Source organism: Mus caroli, unplaced genomic scaffold (assembly GCF_978045245.1).
Source record: "Mus caroli unplaced genomic scaffold, Mus_caroli_1 scaffold_3, whole genome shotgun sequence".
Taxonomy (NCBI): Eukaryota; Metazoa; Chordata; class Mammalia; order Rodentia; family Muridae; genus Mus; species Mus caroli.
The window spans coordinates 142003456-142018763 of record NW_028227258.1 but is presented as its reverse complement, the minus strand read 5'-3'; the positions used below and the strand labels follow the sequence as shown (position 1 = coordinate 142018763).

General features: G+C 39.4%; 1 protein-coding gene across 3 annotated transcripts in view; it reads left to right on the top strand.

The window, feature by feature from the left end:
• Window positions 1-15308, top strand: part of Cp (ceruloplasmin) — a 59656-nt gene that overhangs the window by 13474 nt on the left and 30874 nt on the right. For 2 of the 3 annotated variants that reach the window (XM_029475373.2, XM_021158085.3), the window contains exons 7-14: window positions 1349-1488; window positions 2492-2644; window positions 3589-3788; window positions 5853-6003; window positions 7722-7934; window positions 9454-9661; window positions 11812-11951; window positions 13388-13516. In XM_029475373.2, coding sequence (XP_029331233.1) covers window positions 1349-1488; window positions 2492-2644; window positions 3589-3788; window positions 5853-6003; window positions 7722-7934; window positions 9454-9661; window positions 11812-11951; window positions 13388-13516 — 1334 coding nt within the window. The remainder of the gene's footprint in view (window positions 1-1348; window positions 1489-2491; window positions 2645-3588; window positions 3789-5852; window positions 6004-7721; window positions 7935-9453; window positions 9662-11811; window positions 11952-13387; window positions 13517-15308) is intronic. The other variant, XM_029475374.2, reaches the window with a different exon arrangement.

Genomic DNA, 15308 nt, shown 5'->3' with positions numbered 1-15308 from the left:
TTCATCAGATACTCAAGAGAGTATTTTCTCCTATTGTGTAGTCCTTCCCTCTCTATATGGTATCCTATGATACACACAATTGACACTCTGGATATGTCAGGCTGGTTTTCATAAGATGACACATTCTTTTTCAGACTTCCTTTCTTCTCTGTAACTTTCCACAAAGAAGAGAAGGTGCTATCTTAAAAGTCAGCAGGCATCATGGAAATAGCTCAGTGGGGAAAGGTGCTTGCTGCCAAGACTGGAAAACTGAGTTCCATTCCCAGGACCCACATGGTGGAAGGAGACAACTTAGTTTTGAAAGCTGTTTTCTGACCTTTATATATACACCATGGCATTTATTGGTACATATACACAAAACAAGTGTCAACAAGATTATACCATTAATCTATGTCTACTCACATCACACTACTGCTTCACAGAATACTTGCCTGTGATCCATCTTTAAATTTTCCTTTTTAAAAGTTTTTTTAGAAGTTTATTCTGTTACCCAATGTTGGAGTGTTGGGCCTGGCACAACACAGACTAAAGCATAGACTTAAGACCCAGGCTACACTGACAACCCCACATAACAACTCCCAAAGCTGTGACTCTCACAAATTGCAGAGTTGTATTTCGATTTTGCTTAATGACATTTCTACTTGGTTGAGGCCTGTCCAACTCAGTGTGTCCAAACTGAATTCACTGTGTCCTGTGCAAAACAGTTTCCTCTGCACTCAGTGATCAGTATTATCAGACTCACCCATGTGCTGAGGTCCAGAACCTACACTGTTCTGACCCCAATTCCCTCACCAGTGCCGCCTACACCCTCATGAGGTACTGAATCACTGGAGTCTAGGCTTCTCTGGAAGCTGTCTTCTTTCCTCCATCCTCTTTGCCAATATGACCAAACGTCTAACTGTCTTTCATAAAAATTGTAAAAACTGTCTTCTGACTGACCTTTCTCATATAGTATTTTATTTCCCAATGCTTTCTCTAAGCAGCTATTGGAGGGATTCCCCTAAAATATTCATACTGAAACTTTAAATCCTTCATTATTGCCATGGAATGGAGTACCTAAACCTTAACCAGGGCCCCTTGCCCACCTCTATTTCTCTAAGCCTCATTCCTTGCTCCTCTGCTTCTGCTGTGGTTTCTGGGCCCATCTTCTTTCACCGTGGGCTGCCATATGGGACTGAGCAAATGAACATGGGTATCACAAACATTTTGTCAACAGTAAAAGATTCTGAATGCCCAACAAGGAAAAAATGTAAAAACATAATATAGCATGAATCCAAGGTGATTTTGACAGTGTTTTCCTCTGTTCTAACTCCACACCAGAATCAACCCCCATTTTTCCTTTTGGCAGTGATTCAAGGGTATTTTTTGAGCAAGGTGCCACAAGAATTGGTGGCTCTTATAAAAAAATGGCATATCGTGAGTACACAGATGGTTCCTTCACGAACAGAAAACAAAGAGGCCCTGATGAGGAACATCTTGGAATCCTAGGTGAGTCTAAGCAGAACACACGTGACTAAAACACTTTCTTCTTGGCTATTGCAATTTCAGGAAGAACAAAAGTGTCAGGACCTGTAGCATGATTCCTAGATAGAAGCTAAGGAGATCGGTACCACCCAACATAGTAGCTCACTCCTGTCCCAAAAATTATCAGTCATAAATTTTCACTTTCATTATATCATGATGACTGCAAACGAGTGCTTATCTCTTCAGACAGATAAGGGAAATTGTTTGAGTTGGTTTAAATAACTGACTTAGCCAAAAAGTACACTTTCTCAGAAACCAAATGTGGGCTTACTAATGACCCAGGCTGGATCTGTCCCAGAAACTGCTCCCAGTTCCAAGTTCTCTCACAACTGGTAAACACAGTCTTTCCCTTTATCTACTAGCTGGGCGACTTTTTGAATGTGACTTAATTTTCTTTGCCTGCTCTTTTCTATAAAATTGAAACAATAATGATTATTTTCTTATGAAGAAAGGGTTAGCTATTAGAAATGAACACTCAGAAGAAAGGATAAGATGCCCTCAATAAATGCTTTTTGGATATTACATCAAGCATTTGTGTACTATATAGCTATATCTTTACTCTACAATTGGTAACATTCATTTTAGAGTTTGAAATTTTAAAACACTATTATCTGTCACACCCAACTTAAACTTACCATAACTGAGGTCAAAGGCCACACAGCCCAGATTGTTTGAAAAAAACAGGTTGAAGAAAGTGTAGATACTCCAGATGTTTTTGTAGGTGTATAAATACTATAAATTAGTTTCCTGATGTGCAATTTTTACTTACTTAAAGAAAGACAATAACCAAAGTAATTTCTCTCAAGTTGGATAAAAGAAAAAAAAATCCTTGCCTTTTTTCAAATTTCCTACATTGTAGCAATATTGGACTTTTAAAAACACCAAGCTTTCCAACGTGCCACACACACAGCTACAATCTGTATGTCCCAGGATGAATGAAGACAACTAATGCTCGCTTTGTCCCTAGGTCCCGTCATTTGGGCAGAAGTAGGAGACATCATTAAAGTCACCTTTCATAACAAAGGACAACATCCTCTCAGCATTCAGCCAATGGGAGTAAGTTTCACCGCAGAAAATGAGGGAACATACTATGGCCCACCAGGTCGCTCCTCACAGCAAGGTGAGTAGGGAACTCAGTCATGGGAAAGCTGAAGGCAGGATACCAACGACTGCCCATATTACTTTTAGGAATAATATAAACAGAAAATAAAATTATTTTCTATACTTCCCAATCAGTTTACAGAATTTTGTTATGTCTTAATTGGAAAACTACTGACAATCCTAATAAAAACTTAGTTAAGCTGTATCAATTATATATTTCTGAAATAGTGTTAGGTGAATGTTTTTAAGGTCCTGCAATGTTAAGATTAGAGGCTCATTCTAGAATACTTGAAAAATACAGAATGCTATAATGAAACTATTAGTAATCCATAATTTCATATACATATATATATATATTTAATACTTCTGCTTTCATCTGTGTATATATAACATAATTTAAATATTTTTATTGAGTCATATCAAAGAAATCTCCTAGCTTTGCTACCAATTGCAACATGACTATAGGCTGGTTATTGAAGCTTTCTGGCTTCAGTTTCAGTTGAAAATTTAGATAATTTGCAAAGGATTATAGGTTAAGTTCATTTCAATTCTACTAATACTTTCTGTTCAGTTTTCTCTACAGAAAATGAACTGATTACCCCCTATTGCCAGGTACTGTTGCACCTGACAAAAGGATAGAGCACCTGACAGAAGGATAGAACTAATGTTGAAGGCGATGGTATTTACCTTCAACATTAGTTCTGCTTGAAAGAAAATGGTCGTATTCTATATCTGAATACAAAGAGGGAGATCAATTCTAGGCAGATATTTGGGGCTTCTTGAGTTTGTCACACCAGTCTGTCAAATGTTACAGGGTAGCACAAGGGGGAGTTCTATCTTAGTTGGGCTCAAGGAACTTAGAAGCGTATCATTAGCCCTAACCTATTCTGGGCTCAGTAGTCACATTTGAAAGCACATATGTAACCTCTCTGTTGTGACCATTCTTATATCCTCATCCTCAAGCAGCCTCCCATGTGGCTCCCAAAGAAACCTTTACATACGAATGGACTGTCCCCAAAGAAATGGGACCCACATATGCAGATCCTGTGTGCCTGTCTAAGATGTATTACTCTGGCGTTGACCCCACCAAAGATATATTTACTGGGCTTATTGGGCCAATGAAAATATGCAAGAAAGGCAGCTTACTTGCAGATGGGAGACAGGTAAGCCTGGGCAGGGGAGAGGGAAAATGACACCTAATCTGTTTTAAATTACACTATAGGAATAATTATACGCTTTAAAGAACCAAAATTTTGTTTTATTATTTTAAATTTTTCTCCGATTTATAAGATTTGTATTATGGTTGGGCATAGTGATGTACACTTGAGATTCCCAGCACTATGATATGGTAAGGCAGGAAGATCAAAAGTATGGAACCAATCTGGTCTTCATAGTAAGATCATACAGTTTTTAAAAGTATTATGCATTTATTTTCTCATAGAAATATCTCAAGTGTATCAGGGATTGCATTATATATGAAATTCATACTGTTTTGTGGTAAAATTAGCAATAAAAAACAACCTCTTGACTCACCACCACGATCCCATCATTTTTTTTAAATCTATAAAATAAGTAGTTTATGATGTATCTCTGGAGATAAGAAATCCTGTCATGTGATCCGTATACCTGTAGTCCCAGCATTTGGGAAGTGGAAGGATGAAAATAAAGAGCTCAAGGCTATCCCCAGCTACCTAAGAGGGTGAGGCAATTCTGGGCCACATGAAACCTTGTTTCAAACAAACAAACCAAACAAAATTATACAGATATGATCTTCTAAACTGGGCACGGAGACATAGGCCCTGCAGCTCTAGTGCTTGAGACAAAAGGACCACATTTAGCCAGGAGCAGTGGCACTCATCTTTAATCTCAGCACTTAGGTGTAGAGGCAGGTGGATCTCTGTAGGGTTGACGCCAGTCTGATCTATAGATCCAAGTTCTAAGACAGACAAGGCTACACAGAGGAACTTGTAAACCTGTCTCAAAAAACAAAACAAAAACCAGAAAGGGGGTGGGCCAGGCAACCATATTTGAGACCAGTAGTAAGAGCCTTCCCATGGAGATGAAAATAAGCATCCCTTCACCCGAGACAGGCCATCGCTAGCCCAAAGGAATGATCCCACCCACGTCTAGCTCAGTACACAAGTGACTTTACTGACTTTATTTACAGGAGCATGAATAGCTTAAATGTATCTAAATCACCAATAAACTCAGACTAAGCAACCCTCATCACTTTGTGAAGGATCTGTCAACTCTGCACATCAGTTAGCCATTTTCACTTTGACAATCATTTTTCACTTGAATGAATCATAAGAGAAAGACAAACAAGGCTTCAGGATTCTCTTCCCTGAGAGCTTATTTGCTTTGGCTCCATGGACTGACTGTCTTCTGAATGATTAGACCATTTTCTAAACTAGAGAGTATTTGTATGAATCCATCTTCTAGCTCCTGGGCATGCCATTTCCTCCCTGAAGATGATCTGTGTGGCCTATAGGAATTCTTACTAGTTTCACCTTTCCTGATTCTAGTACATAGATATTCCCACATTAGTTTTTTATCACTGCAACAAAATATCCAAGACAAATAACTAAAAGGATGGGGATCTATTTTGGCTCTTGATTTTAGAGGGTTCAGCCAGAGTCAGCTAGTTCCATTCCATTTGGGCTGTAGTGAACACGCATATGTTAGAAGAAAGCTCTTTATCCTCATGATGGAGACACATTGATTGCTCATCAGATGGCCAAGGTGTGTACAAGAGAAAGGGAGAGAGGGGGCAGATGGGGGAGAGAAGAAATAGGATGTCAAGGGAGAGAGAGAGGGACAGATTCTACCATATTCAAGGACACAGTCCAAGTGATCTTGTCCCTTCAACTGGGACTAACTAAAGTCTCCATTACCACCCAATAGCCATCAGCGAGGAACCAACCCTTTAAGAGATGAGTTTCGAGACATTTCAAATTTAAACCACAACACATGTATTTGAATAACTTATTTTAGTGGTTCAGTTTGTATTGGCACTATGGGCATGAAGGAAAAAGTCAACCATAAATCCTCCACAGGCACCAGTGAAGATTTGGGTGGCTAAATGATATATGTCATTGGCCAAGTTTTAAAGGGGAACTGAAACTTCTGTCTGCATTTCTTGAAATGGCTTGTACACAGAGTATTGTACTTAGAAATCTTTTGCTTTACTTGTTCTATCTTCATCTCATTGCTATTTTGATTTGCAGAAAGATGTAGACAAGGAGTTCTACTTGTTTCCCACAGTGTTTGATGAGAATGAGAGTTTACTCTTAGATGATAATATCAGGATGTTCACAACTGCACCTGATCAAGTGGATAAGGAAGATGAAGACTTTCAGGAGTCTAATAAGATGCACTGTGAGTACTGCATCTCTTCCACCTGCCCAGGCTACTTCAGTTTTGCATAGATAATGGTTTAACCCAGTGAACAGCATTTGTCACTACTCTGCATTCATTACATAGAACAAATATTTACTAGTGCTCCGAAGGCAATATCTTTGGTTATCAAAAGCAAACAAACAACAAAACAAGCAAGAAGAATCCTACTTCAGAATAACAAGATATAGCATACATGCTAATTTGATGAATAGGTCATCTATTCATCCATTCATTTATTTACTTATTGGGTTTTTTTGAGACACAATTTCTTTTATGTAGCCTTGACTTTCCTGGAGCTGGTTCTGTAGACAAAGTTGGCTTTGAACTCAGGTATATCCAATGTGTCTTTTTAAAAAGAAGAAGAAGACCATGAGAAAGAGGAAGGGGAACATGATGGGGGAGAGGGAGGGGAGGGGAGGGGAGGGGGAGGAGGAGGAGGAGGAGGAGGAGGAGGAGGAGGAGGAGGAAGAGGAGGAGGAGGAGGAGGAGGAGGAGGAGGAGGAGGAGGAGGAGAAGAAGAAGAAGAAGAAGAAGAAGAAGAAGAAGAAGAAGAAGAAGAAGAAGAAGAAGAAAGTTTATTTATTTAGAGGAAAGTGGAGATGGAAAGGAGGGACAGAAGAACAGAGAGAGAACTAGTATGTGGCATAGTGCCTATGAAGGTCATTCATTGTAGGACAACATGCACAAGAAACTTCTCTTTCTAGCATTTGGGTTTCAGGGTTTACTTGAGGCTGGAGGGCTTACTATCAAGTGCCTTTATCAACTGAGCTATTTTGTTGACCCCTGAATGTTTCTTTTAAAGTGTGGTCCCTAGATCAACAGCCTGTTTCAGCCAAGAGCTTGTTAGAACTGCAAATTCTTGGACCTACTTTTTAGTTGCTGAATTATAAACATTGGACTATGTCCCAGGAGTGTGTACTTAACAAATCCGTTACCTGGTTCTGATGGCATACTCAATTTGAGAATAATGGGTTAGGTGCTTTTCTCATTTGTAGCTCAATAATGGCAGGCTCCTCTTATTTTCCAATGATCCAAAGACATGAACTCTGTACCATCCTGATTTTTATACTTGATTGCTCATCAGAACCAACTTATAACTTTTAAAATTATTCAAACCCAGAGAGGTCTCCAGCCATTTAATTTAAATTTTAGTTGGTAGAAGTAAAAACTGTAAAGTTGCAGTACAAACTAATTTTTTTAAGCTGCAGTGATTTTAGTCACACTACCCACAATCCTTACAATATTACTTTAAATTCTACAATATCATCTTTTGGGATCAACAATGAGAGAAATTTTCCTACACACCATTTTCCCTATTTTTTTTTTTCATTGAGTCAGGGACTTTTGCATAAGAGACAGCAAACACACTGCCAATTTGTGACACCCAGAGTAAGCTGGGTTATTTCCTGACACAGTTGCTCACAAACATGACCTTTGGAAGAAATGAGAAAAACAGCCTGGAATTCGACTCCAGCTGAAAACACTGAAATCCCCAAGGCGGTAGGGTCACAGAAGTCCATGCTATGTGAAGTCAGATCCGCTCCCTGTAGTCAGGCTGCTCTGGGGACAGCAGAGGCATTGACATGATGGGGAGGCTTAAATGTGTGCTTACATGAGGAAGCACAAAGGACTTTTTATTTAACAGAATGTGCTATCTTCTACCCTTTTTCTCCTCCCCCCTCTTTCAACTTTTGCAGCCATGAATGGATTCATGTATGGCAATCAGCCTGGCCTCAATATGTGTCTAGGAGAATCCATTGTGTGGTATTTGTTCAGCGCTGGAAATGAGGCTGATGTGCATGGGATATACTTTTCAGGAAATACTTATCTGTCTAAAGGAGAAAGAAGAGACACTGCAAACCTATTCCCTCATAAAAGTCTCACCCTTCTCATGAACCCTGACACAAAAGGTATATTTCTCCTATCTGGCCTTAATTAGAGGTTACTATTGCTGTGATGGACAACCATGAGCCAAGAAACTTGGGGAGGAAAGAGTATATTTGGCTCTAGCTTCTGTACCACTGTGCATCATTGAAGGAAGTTGGTAGAGAACTGACCTCAAACAGGGAAGGAGCTGATGCAGGGGGCATGAAGGGGTATTGCTTATTGGCTTGTTCCTCATAGCTTATTCGGCCTGCTTTCTCAAAGAACCCAGGACCAGCAGCTCAGGGATGGGACCACCTACAAGATGCTGGGCCCTCTCCCATCAATCATTAATTAAGAAAATATCCTATAGTTCTATCTTATAGAGGCATTTTCTCAATTGAGAATCCCTCCCTTCAAATGATGCTAGCTTGTGTCACATTGAAATAAAACTTGCCAAGACAGTAAATATATGTGGTTTTGGTTGAAAACTCTATAGAAAAGCATATGGAGTGATAAACTTACTTTTTTTTAAAAGAATTTTTATTTATTTTATGTATATGAGTATACTGTAGCTGTCTTCAGACACACCAGAAGAGGGCATTGGATCCCATTACAGATAGTTATGAGCCACCATGTGGTTGCTGGGAATTGAAACTCAGGACCTCTGGAAGAGGCATTAGTGCCCTTAACCGCTAAGCCATCACTTTCAAAGCCTCCCAAATAGACCTTCTCTTAAGAGGGTTACTGGGCCATTGTTGTTGAAGCAGACATCAGGTGGACCTAGTTCCTATATATGGGTGGAGTAGGATGTGTATATGTGTGTGTGTGAGAGAGAGACAGAGACAGAGAGAGAGAGAGAGAGAGAGAGAGAGAGAGAGAGAGAGATTTCCTTGTTTGAAACAGCAGAATCTCCTAGATGGGCCCTTTTCAGTTAGGTCCTTTTAAAGATAACTGGGGAAAGCAGGCTAGAAGAAATGATTCCTGCATGTGTTCTGCATGTAAGCTTTCATATTATCTCTACAGCTTTGATGTGGGGTTGGCCTGCTGACTGCTTACAATTGGGTATTCTATACTAGAACTATAGCCAACCACATTTAGACACCTCTTTTGGGCCTGGCTCTCAATGATTAAATCAACTTAAAACAAAGAGGGAAGAATGTTAATCGGGTCATGAAAATATGATAACCTGTCTCTGGCCTTACTTGATTCACTGTGTGTTACTCAAGATCAGGTAACTGTAAGCCAGTGAATAAAAATAAGGAGAAAGGGGTGATGGGTAACAGTGAGAGATAATCTTAAGCATGAGCTATGCACTCATCTATCTGTGAAGTTCTGAGCAGGGAGACTTATAGCTGTCTTGAGACACATACACCCTTTGCTGGTTCTCAGAACAGTAAAGAGACTTTTGTGTTTGGAGAAGCCTGAGCAGTGGGTGAGTGATGACCAGAGGAATGGAAAGCCTGATGATCCGAGAAAATCACTCATGCTTATTAAATCTGGGAAATAAAAATACTGAGCAAAAATATGACAAGTTTCCTTTTTTTTTTTTTTTAACCATTCCAGGGTCTTTTGATGTTGAGTGCCTTACAACGGATCACTACACAGGTGGCATGAAGCAAAAATACACTGTGAACCAGTGCAAGCAGCAGTTTGAAGATTTCACTGTCTACCTTGGAGAAAGGACCTACTATGTTGCAGCCGTAGAGGTGGAATGGGATTACTCACCAAGCAGGGCCTGGGAAAAGGAGCTGCATCATTTGCAAGAGCAAAAGTAACTTTCCAGTCTCAGATTCCCAAAGTGCTCAGCTATAATTGTATGACTCCCTTTACTTAAAGAGCTATGACAACCCTCAGAACAAAGCAACAGCTGTAATAAGCAATAGCAATGTTCACTTCCTGGGAACCTGTGGCCATTCACTTCCATTTCTCTTGGCATCTTCGTAAGATACCTTATGTGACTTATTCCGACTGACTCTGTGGTAGCACTGCCTTGCTCATCTTCAAACTCCCCCAAACTGGGAACAGCCAGTGTGGCTTATTCCATCCTCCTGGTTTCATCGCTAATATAAGAATCAGTCATTCTATAGACTTAAATCCACTGTGTGCTTCGTCAGTACTTTAGTAATTCTTTCCACTAAGATCTTAAACAAAACTACATTCCAAGCCATTAATGACACAAACACTGTAAAAAGAAATTATTAAAAAAAAAAACCAGAAAGAATAAATCCAAGTAAAAAATGGCCTCAGGAGAATTAGAAACATTCCTCTCAGCATCATGTGGCATCACATGATGCTCTAAGTGGTCCTTTTTAAAAAAAATTTCCAGCCAGGCGTGGTGGCGCACGCCTTTAATCCCAGCACTCTGGAGGCAGAGGCAGGCGGATTTCTGAGTTCGAGGCCAGCCTGGTCTACAAAGTGAGCTCCAGGACAGCCAGAGCTATAAAGAGAAACCCTGTCTCGAAAAACCAAAAATAAATAAATAAATAAATAAATAAATAAATTTTCCAGGCATGCCTCCTCTAGCATGTCATTTTCATCACGTGACCTCATGTGTCCATGATCTGAGGAACTAGTATGAGCAGTGGGACAGGTAGGCTCAGGGTGCCCAGTACCCTGGCTGACAATAGCTTGCTAGTTTGATTTCAGTGCTGAGGTGGTCTGAGACAGACAGGACTGAAAGGTTGGTTTTATGATTTGGATAAAGTGGTTAAAAGGAACCATTAGTTAACTAAAACGTTAAATAAAAATGTGCCACTTCCAGAGAGTTTCATGGAAACTCACCTCCTGGAGTCTGGTGTTCTCTTTAACCCATATACTCATACCCTATTCCTGAGTTAGTCTGGTGTATGGATCTATGAGCTCTCTTTTAATATTTTATTATAAGTGCCTTTTAAGATTAAATTCTCTTATAGTTAAGTCTCCACATTGTTCCAATGTCCTAGAAAGTCCTTGAGCTGACCATGGGCTTGGAATTCAGTAAGAATGTTGCCTATTCAGTGACATTCAGAATTGCCTCTGGTATTACACTATCACTTTGAATAAAAGCTAAGTCACTGCCCTACACAGGAATTTACCATCTTCTAGGAAGAAGGAAGTTTGAGACCTAAAGAGGAACCAGAGTAGATACTTAGAACTTTAGATAGCTGAGTTACACCTATACACACACACACACATACAAGTATTTACAATGGCCTAGGGGGAAGGTGGACTATACAATAGACTAAAATAGGAACTATGGCAAGGGCACGAAGCCCTTGACCCTGGCTTCTAAGATTAAGCAGATCTTAGGTGGAGCTCTTTTTGATCCCAGTTGTTAACAATGAATTCTATCCCAGGTGGTTCCTGTTAGACCTTCTGTGTTTGCATTCCTCTGTTTTGTGTAAGAATCCAGTAACCTCTTTATACCTTGCTGGTGTGTCACCCAACTTCCCTATTTTCTTCTGTATAAAAAGTTTGATGCTCGATTTGACAAATTACATTCAGATTCTACACACACACACACACACACACACACACACACACACACACACACAAATGTGCCACTTCAGTTCCTGTTGACTGAAAATACTGTATTAACTCTTGATTGACCCTAGACTCAGCATTTTAGAATGGGAAACTGGGATGAGATGACTTGATCTGTGCCTCTCGTTAGGGGCATAAGAACTAAGGCGCCTTTCCTCAGATAGCAAGGATCGAGACATCAGCTTAACAAGAAAAGAGGCAGGGCCAGGACTGAAGTAGCACACTGGACAGGTCTCTTTATATCATACCTCTCTATTTTAAAATCTTTTTTTTTTCTCACTGGGATGGAAAATAATTTTAAATGAGCATAACTATTCATAAGAATTTTTACTCTTTAAGACTTAATTTCTTTTCTTCCATGAAAACAAATACTAACCTACACTGGGTCTCCTTTTCTAGTGTTTCAAATGTATTTTTGGATAAAGAAGAGTTCTTCATAGGCTCAAAGTACAAGAAGGTTGTGTATCGCCAGTTTACTGACAGCTCATTCAGAGAACAGGTGAAGAAAAGAGCCGAAGACGAGCACTTGGGCATCCTTGGTAAGAGGGCAGCCCCATCTTGGTAGCTTTGTGTTACTGACAAGAGCCACCTTGTAGCATCATGAATATAGGCTATATTCTTGGTAAGATGGCAGCCCCATCTTGGTAGCTTTGTGTTAGTGACAAGAGCCGCCTGTGGCATTATGGATATAGGCTGCATTTTTCTAGTTCATATATCAAAGCTATTCCAACCAAAAGAAAAGAAAAGAAAAGAAAAGAAAAGAAAAGAAAAAGAAAGTAAGTCATTCAATTAAAAGAGAGAGAGAGAGAAGTTTGTGCTTGCTAAAGAATATAGCTATCACTTATTTCTGTCAGGAATAATGTATTATTCCATAGATCGATACAATTACTTATACTCGATGCCTATAGTTTTAGTGAAGTTCCTAGAAAATACCTCTGAATAAATACCTGAGCCAAATTCTCCTTTTTTATTCCAAAGAAGCATCTCCTTCACTTTTACTTGAAAAATTAAGATGTAATCTTAATATATATATAATATTAATATATATATATAACTGATTACATCTTAATATATATATATATATATAGATATATATATATATAGATATATATATGGATAAGAAAATGTGTTTCCTTACATTGGATCAAGGGAAAGTTACCTTCAGGAACCACATTAAGGCAGAATGTGTAACCTGAAACCCATGAGGTGCTATACTCTTAAACCTTTCATTGGTTCCATGGGATCAGAATTTCCCTGATCAGATAGTCTAGATCAGTGGTTCTCAACCTTCCTAATGCTGCGACCCTTGTGGAGACCTGCGAGCATAAAATTCTTTTCTTTGCTACTTCATAACTGTAATTTTGCTCCTGTTAAGAATCATAATGTAAACTCTGTTTTCTGATGGTCTTAGGCCACCCCTGTGAAAGGGTCATTTGACTCCGCAGGCTGAAAAACACTGTTCTAGTGCTAATAACACTGTTGAAGGTAACAGAAGTATACAGGAAAAAGCTACAGCTAGCTGGAAAGCAAGCTGGAGGGCCACCTTCAACCTTGCCAGCATAGCCCTTTGGTAATTTTACGCTCAGCAGGGGCCAGAAGTCCAAACAGAGAGTATGCAGTGGAAAGCTGCTCCAGGCCTGCCACCAGCTATCCCTCTTAGACCTCTGACACTCAGGAGTTTTTAGGTTCAATGTAGTTTGGAACTCTGAATAAGAGATACACAATTGTCTTTATATTTAGAGAAGCCACCTCTAGTGTTCTTATGCACATCTTTTGGAACCAGAAATAAATCATGAACTGTAACAGTACAAAACCATGGGCAAAAAAATGAGACTCCATCTTTCACAAAAATGAGACTCCATCTTTCACAAAAATGAGACTCCATCTTTCACTCTGAAAAGTTACCTGATTTTTGCCTTTATCACTGACAGAAATTCCAATCTACTAAGCTCCCCTTCCATTTTAATTTTTCCAGGTCCACCAATTCATGCAAATGTTGGAGACAAAGTTAAAGTTGTCTTTAAAAATATGGCAACCAGGCCATATTCAATACATGCCCACGGGGTGAAAACAGAGAGTGCTACAGTTGTTCCAACGTTACCAGGTACTGGGTGGAGAGGAATGTAGAACACAGATACTATTCCATAAATGCTAGCTGTTGTAAAGAGCAGTCCTTCCAAATGAGCATGTTGGAAGGGAATGCAAATGGAGGTGAGCAAAAAGGATACAGGGAACAGCTCTGTGTGGGTGCTTGAACAGACAGACACACACACATTTATACCAAAACTATTTGCTGAAGGACTATAAAACAAACATGAAGGTACTAGACATTGAAAGACATAGAAGACTAAATTAGAAAGATTCTCCCTTCACTCAACTAGAACAGATTTGGGGTGGGCATCTGCTGCTGCACTGCAGGGTAAAATGTTCACATACCAGCCTCTCAGACAGTTCAGAATTTCAGAACCTGCACATTTATATCTGGCATGTTCCAGGAGCACAACAGATGTTTAATTAGGATTAAAAACTGAGATATATGATACACACTGAAATAAAAGAGAAAATTATTTGACAGAAAAAGGTTTAAAAATTTTATCAGTTTTCAAATATATCAAACAAAATATAGTGCTCCTTAGAATTACTTTTATAATTTAAAGGAAGATAAAGAAGACTTCTCTCTTTATCTTCTAAAAAAGATGAACATAGATAATATTGAGTTGTTAACAAAGCTATGAAAAAGACTCATTAGAGTAAGAGAGTAACAATGGTATATTTTAGGTAGGACAATCAGTAGAGCCTGACATTGGTGAAAGTACTTAAATGATTCGGGGAGGTGCAGCTCTGGGAACAAGGAGAGAAGGGAGTTGGAGAGGGGAAGGACCCAGGGGCTATGATTTGGACTGAAGGTGTTATATTACACACTCACCTAGGGATTTGAGTTAAGGGGGTTTTAACTGATTAAGGGAGCTTTTCTGGCCCACTCATGAGTAAGTGACTATAGGGGAGAAATGGAAAATTAGGAGTCAATTAGGTAAATCCTGAACTAAACTGGATGGGAAAATAAATTCCCAAAATTAGAATGAACAAAATTTGGCATGGTCCTGAACCAGATGAGGAGGTAAGAGGTCATGATACTGCAATTCTACTTTAAAGTGATACTAAAGGGCCTGCTGGGAACTGGGCATTAGAGTCAAGGAAGAAGGTGTGAAGGATGAATCTAAGGCTTTGAGAATCAATCCCTGGTAACAGAGCCAGCTGGAAGAGGAATTTATAGAAATAAATGAGGTCAGCAGAAGGAGATGGTTAGGTCTCACTTTTACATTGTATGTTAAACATTTACATTTTATGTTCTTAGTGAGATTTTCTGCTTAGACAAGGAATGAGGAAATTGGGGTAAAAGTGATAGTTTGAAAACAGGGAGGAAAGCCTACACATCCCTTCAGGCCAGACCTCAATTCTTGCTCCTCTTGTAGGATTTCAGACTCCAGAGTGTTGATCTGATAGCGTTATGTTTGCAGGAAACATCGAGGTCTATGCAAACAAATCAGACAGAGGGGAGTCTGGACATGTGTGTGGATGTAGCTGAAAGGTCTGTGGACAGATATTCAGGAAGTTCTGTGGCAGAGTAGGAAAAGATGGATCTATGCAGTTTCTTCAACCCATGGCATTAAAATGGCTGTCCTCTGACTTTATAGTTCAGCAAGTGAACAAGAGCTGATTAACTTATAGTATACATAATGACATAAAGATGCCTTAGTATGTTTTAGAGAGAAACCCCCAAGTCATTGAAGTTGTTCAGCAGTTAAAGGTACTTACTGCCAAGGCTGAGTACCCAAGTTCCATCTCTAGAACCCATGTGGTTGGAAGACAGACCTCTCACATACTTTCACGTGCTG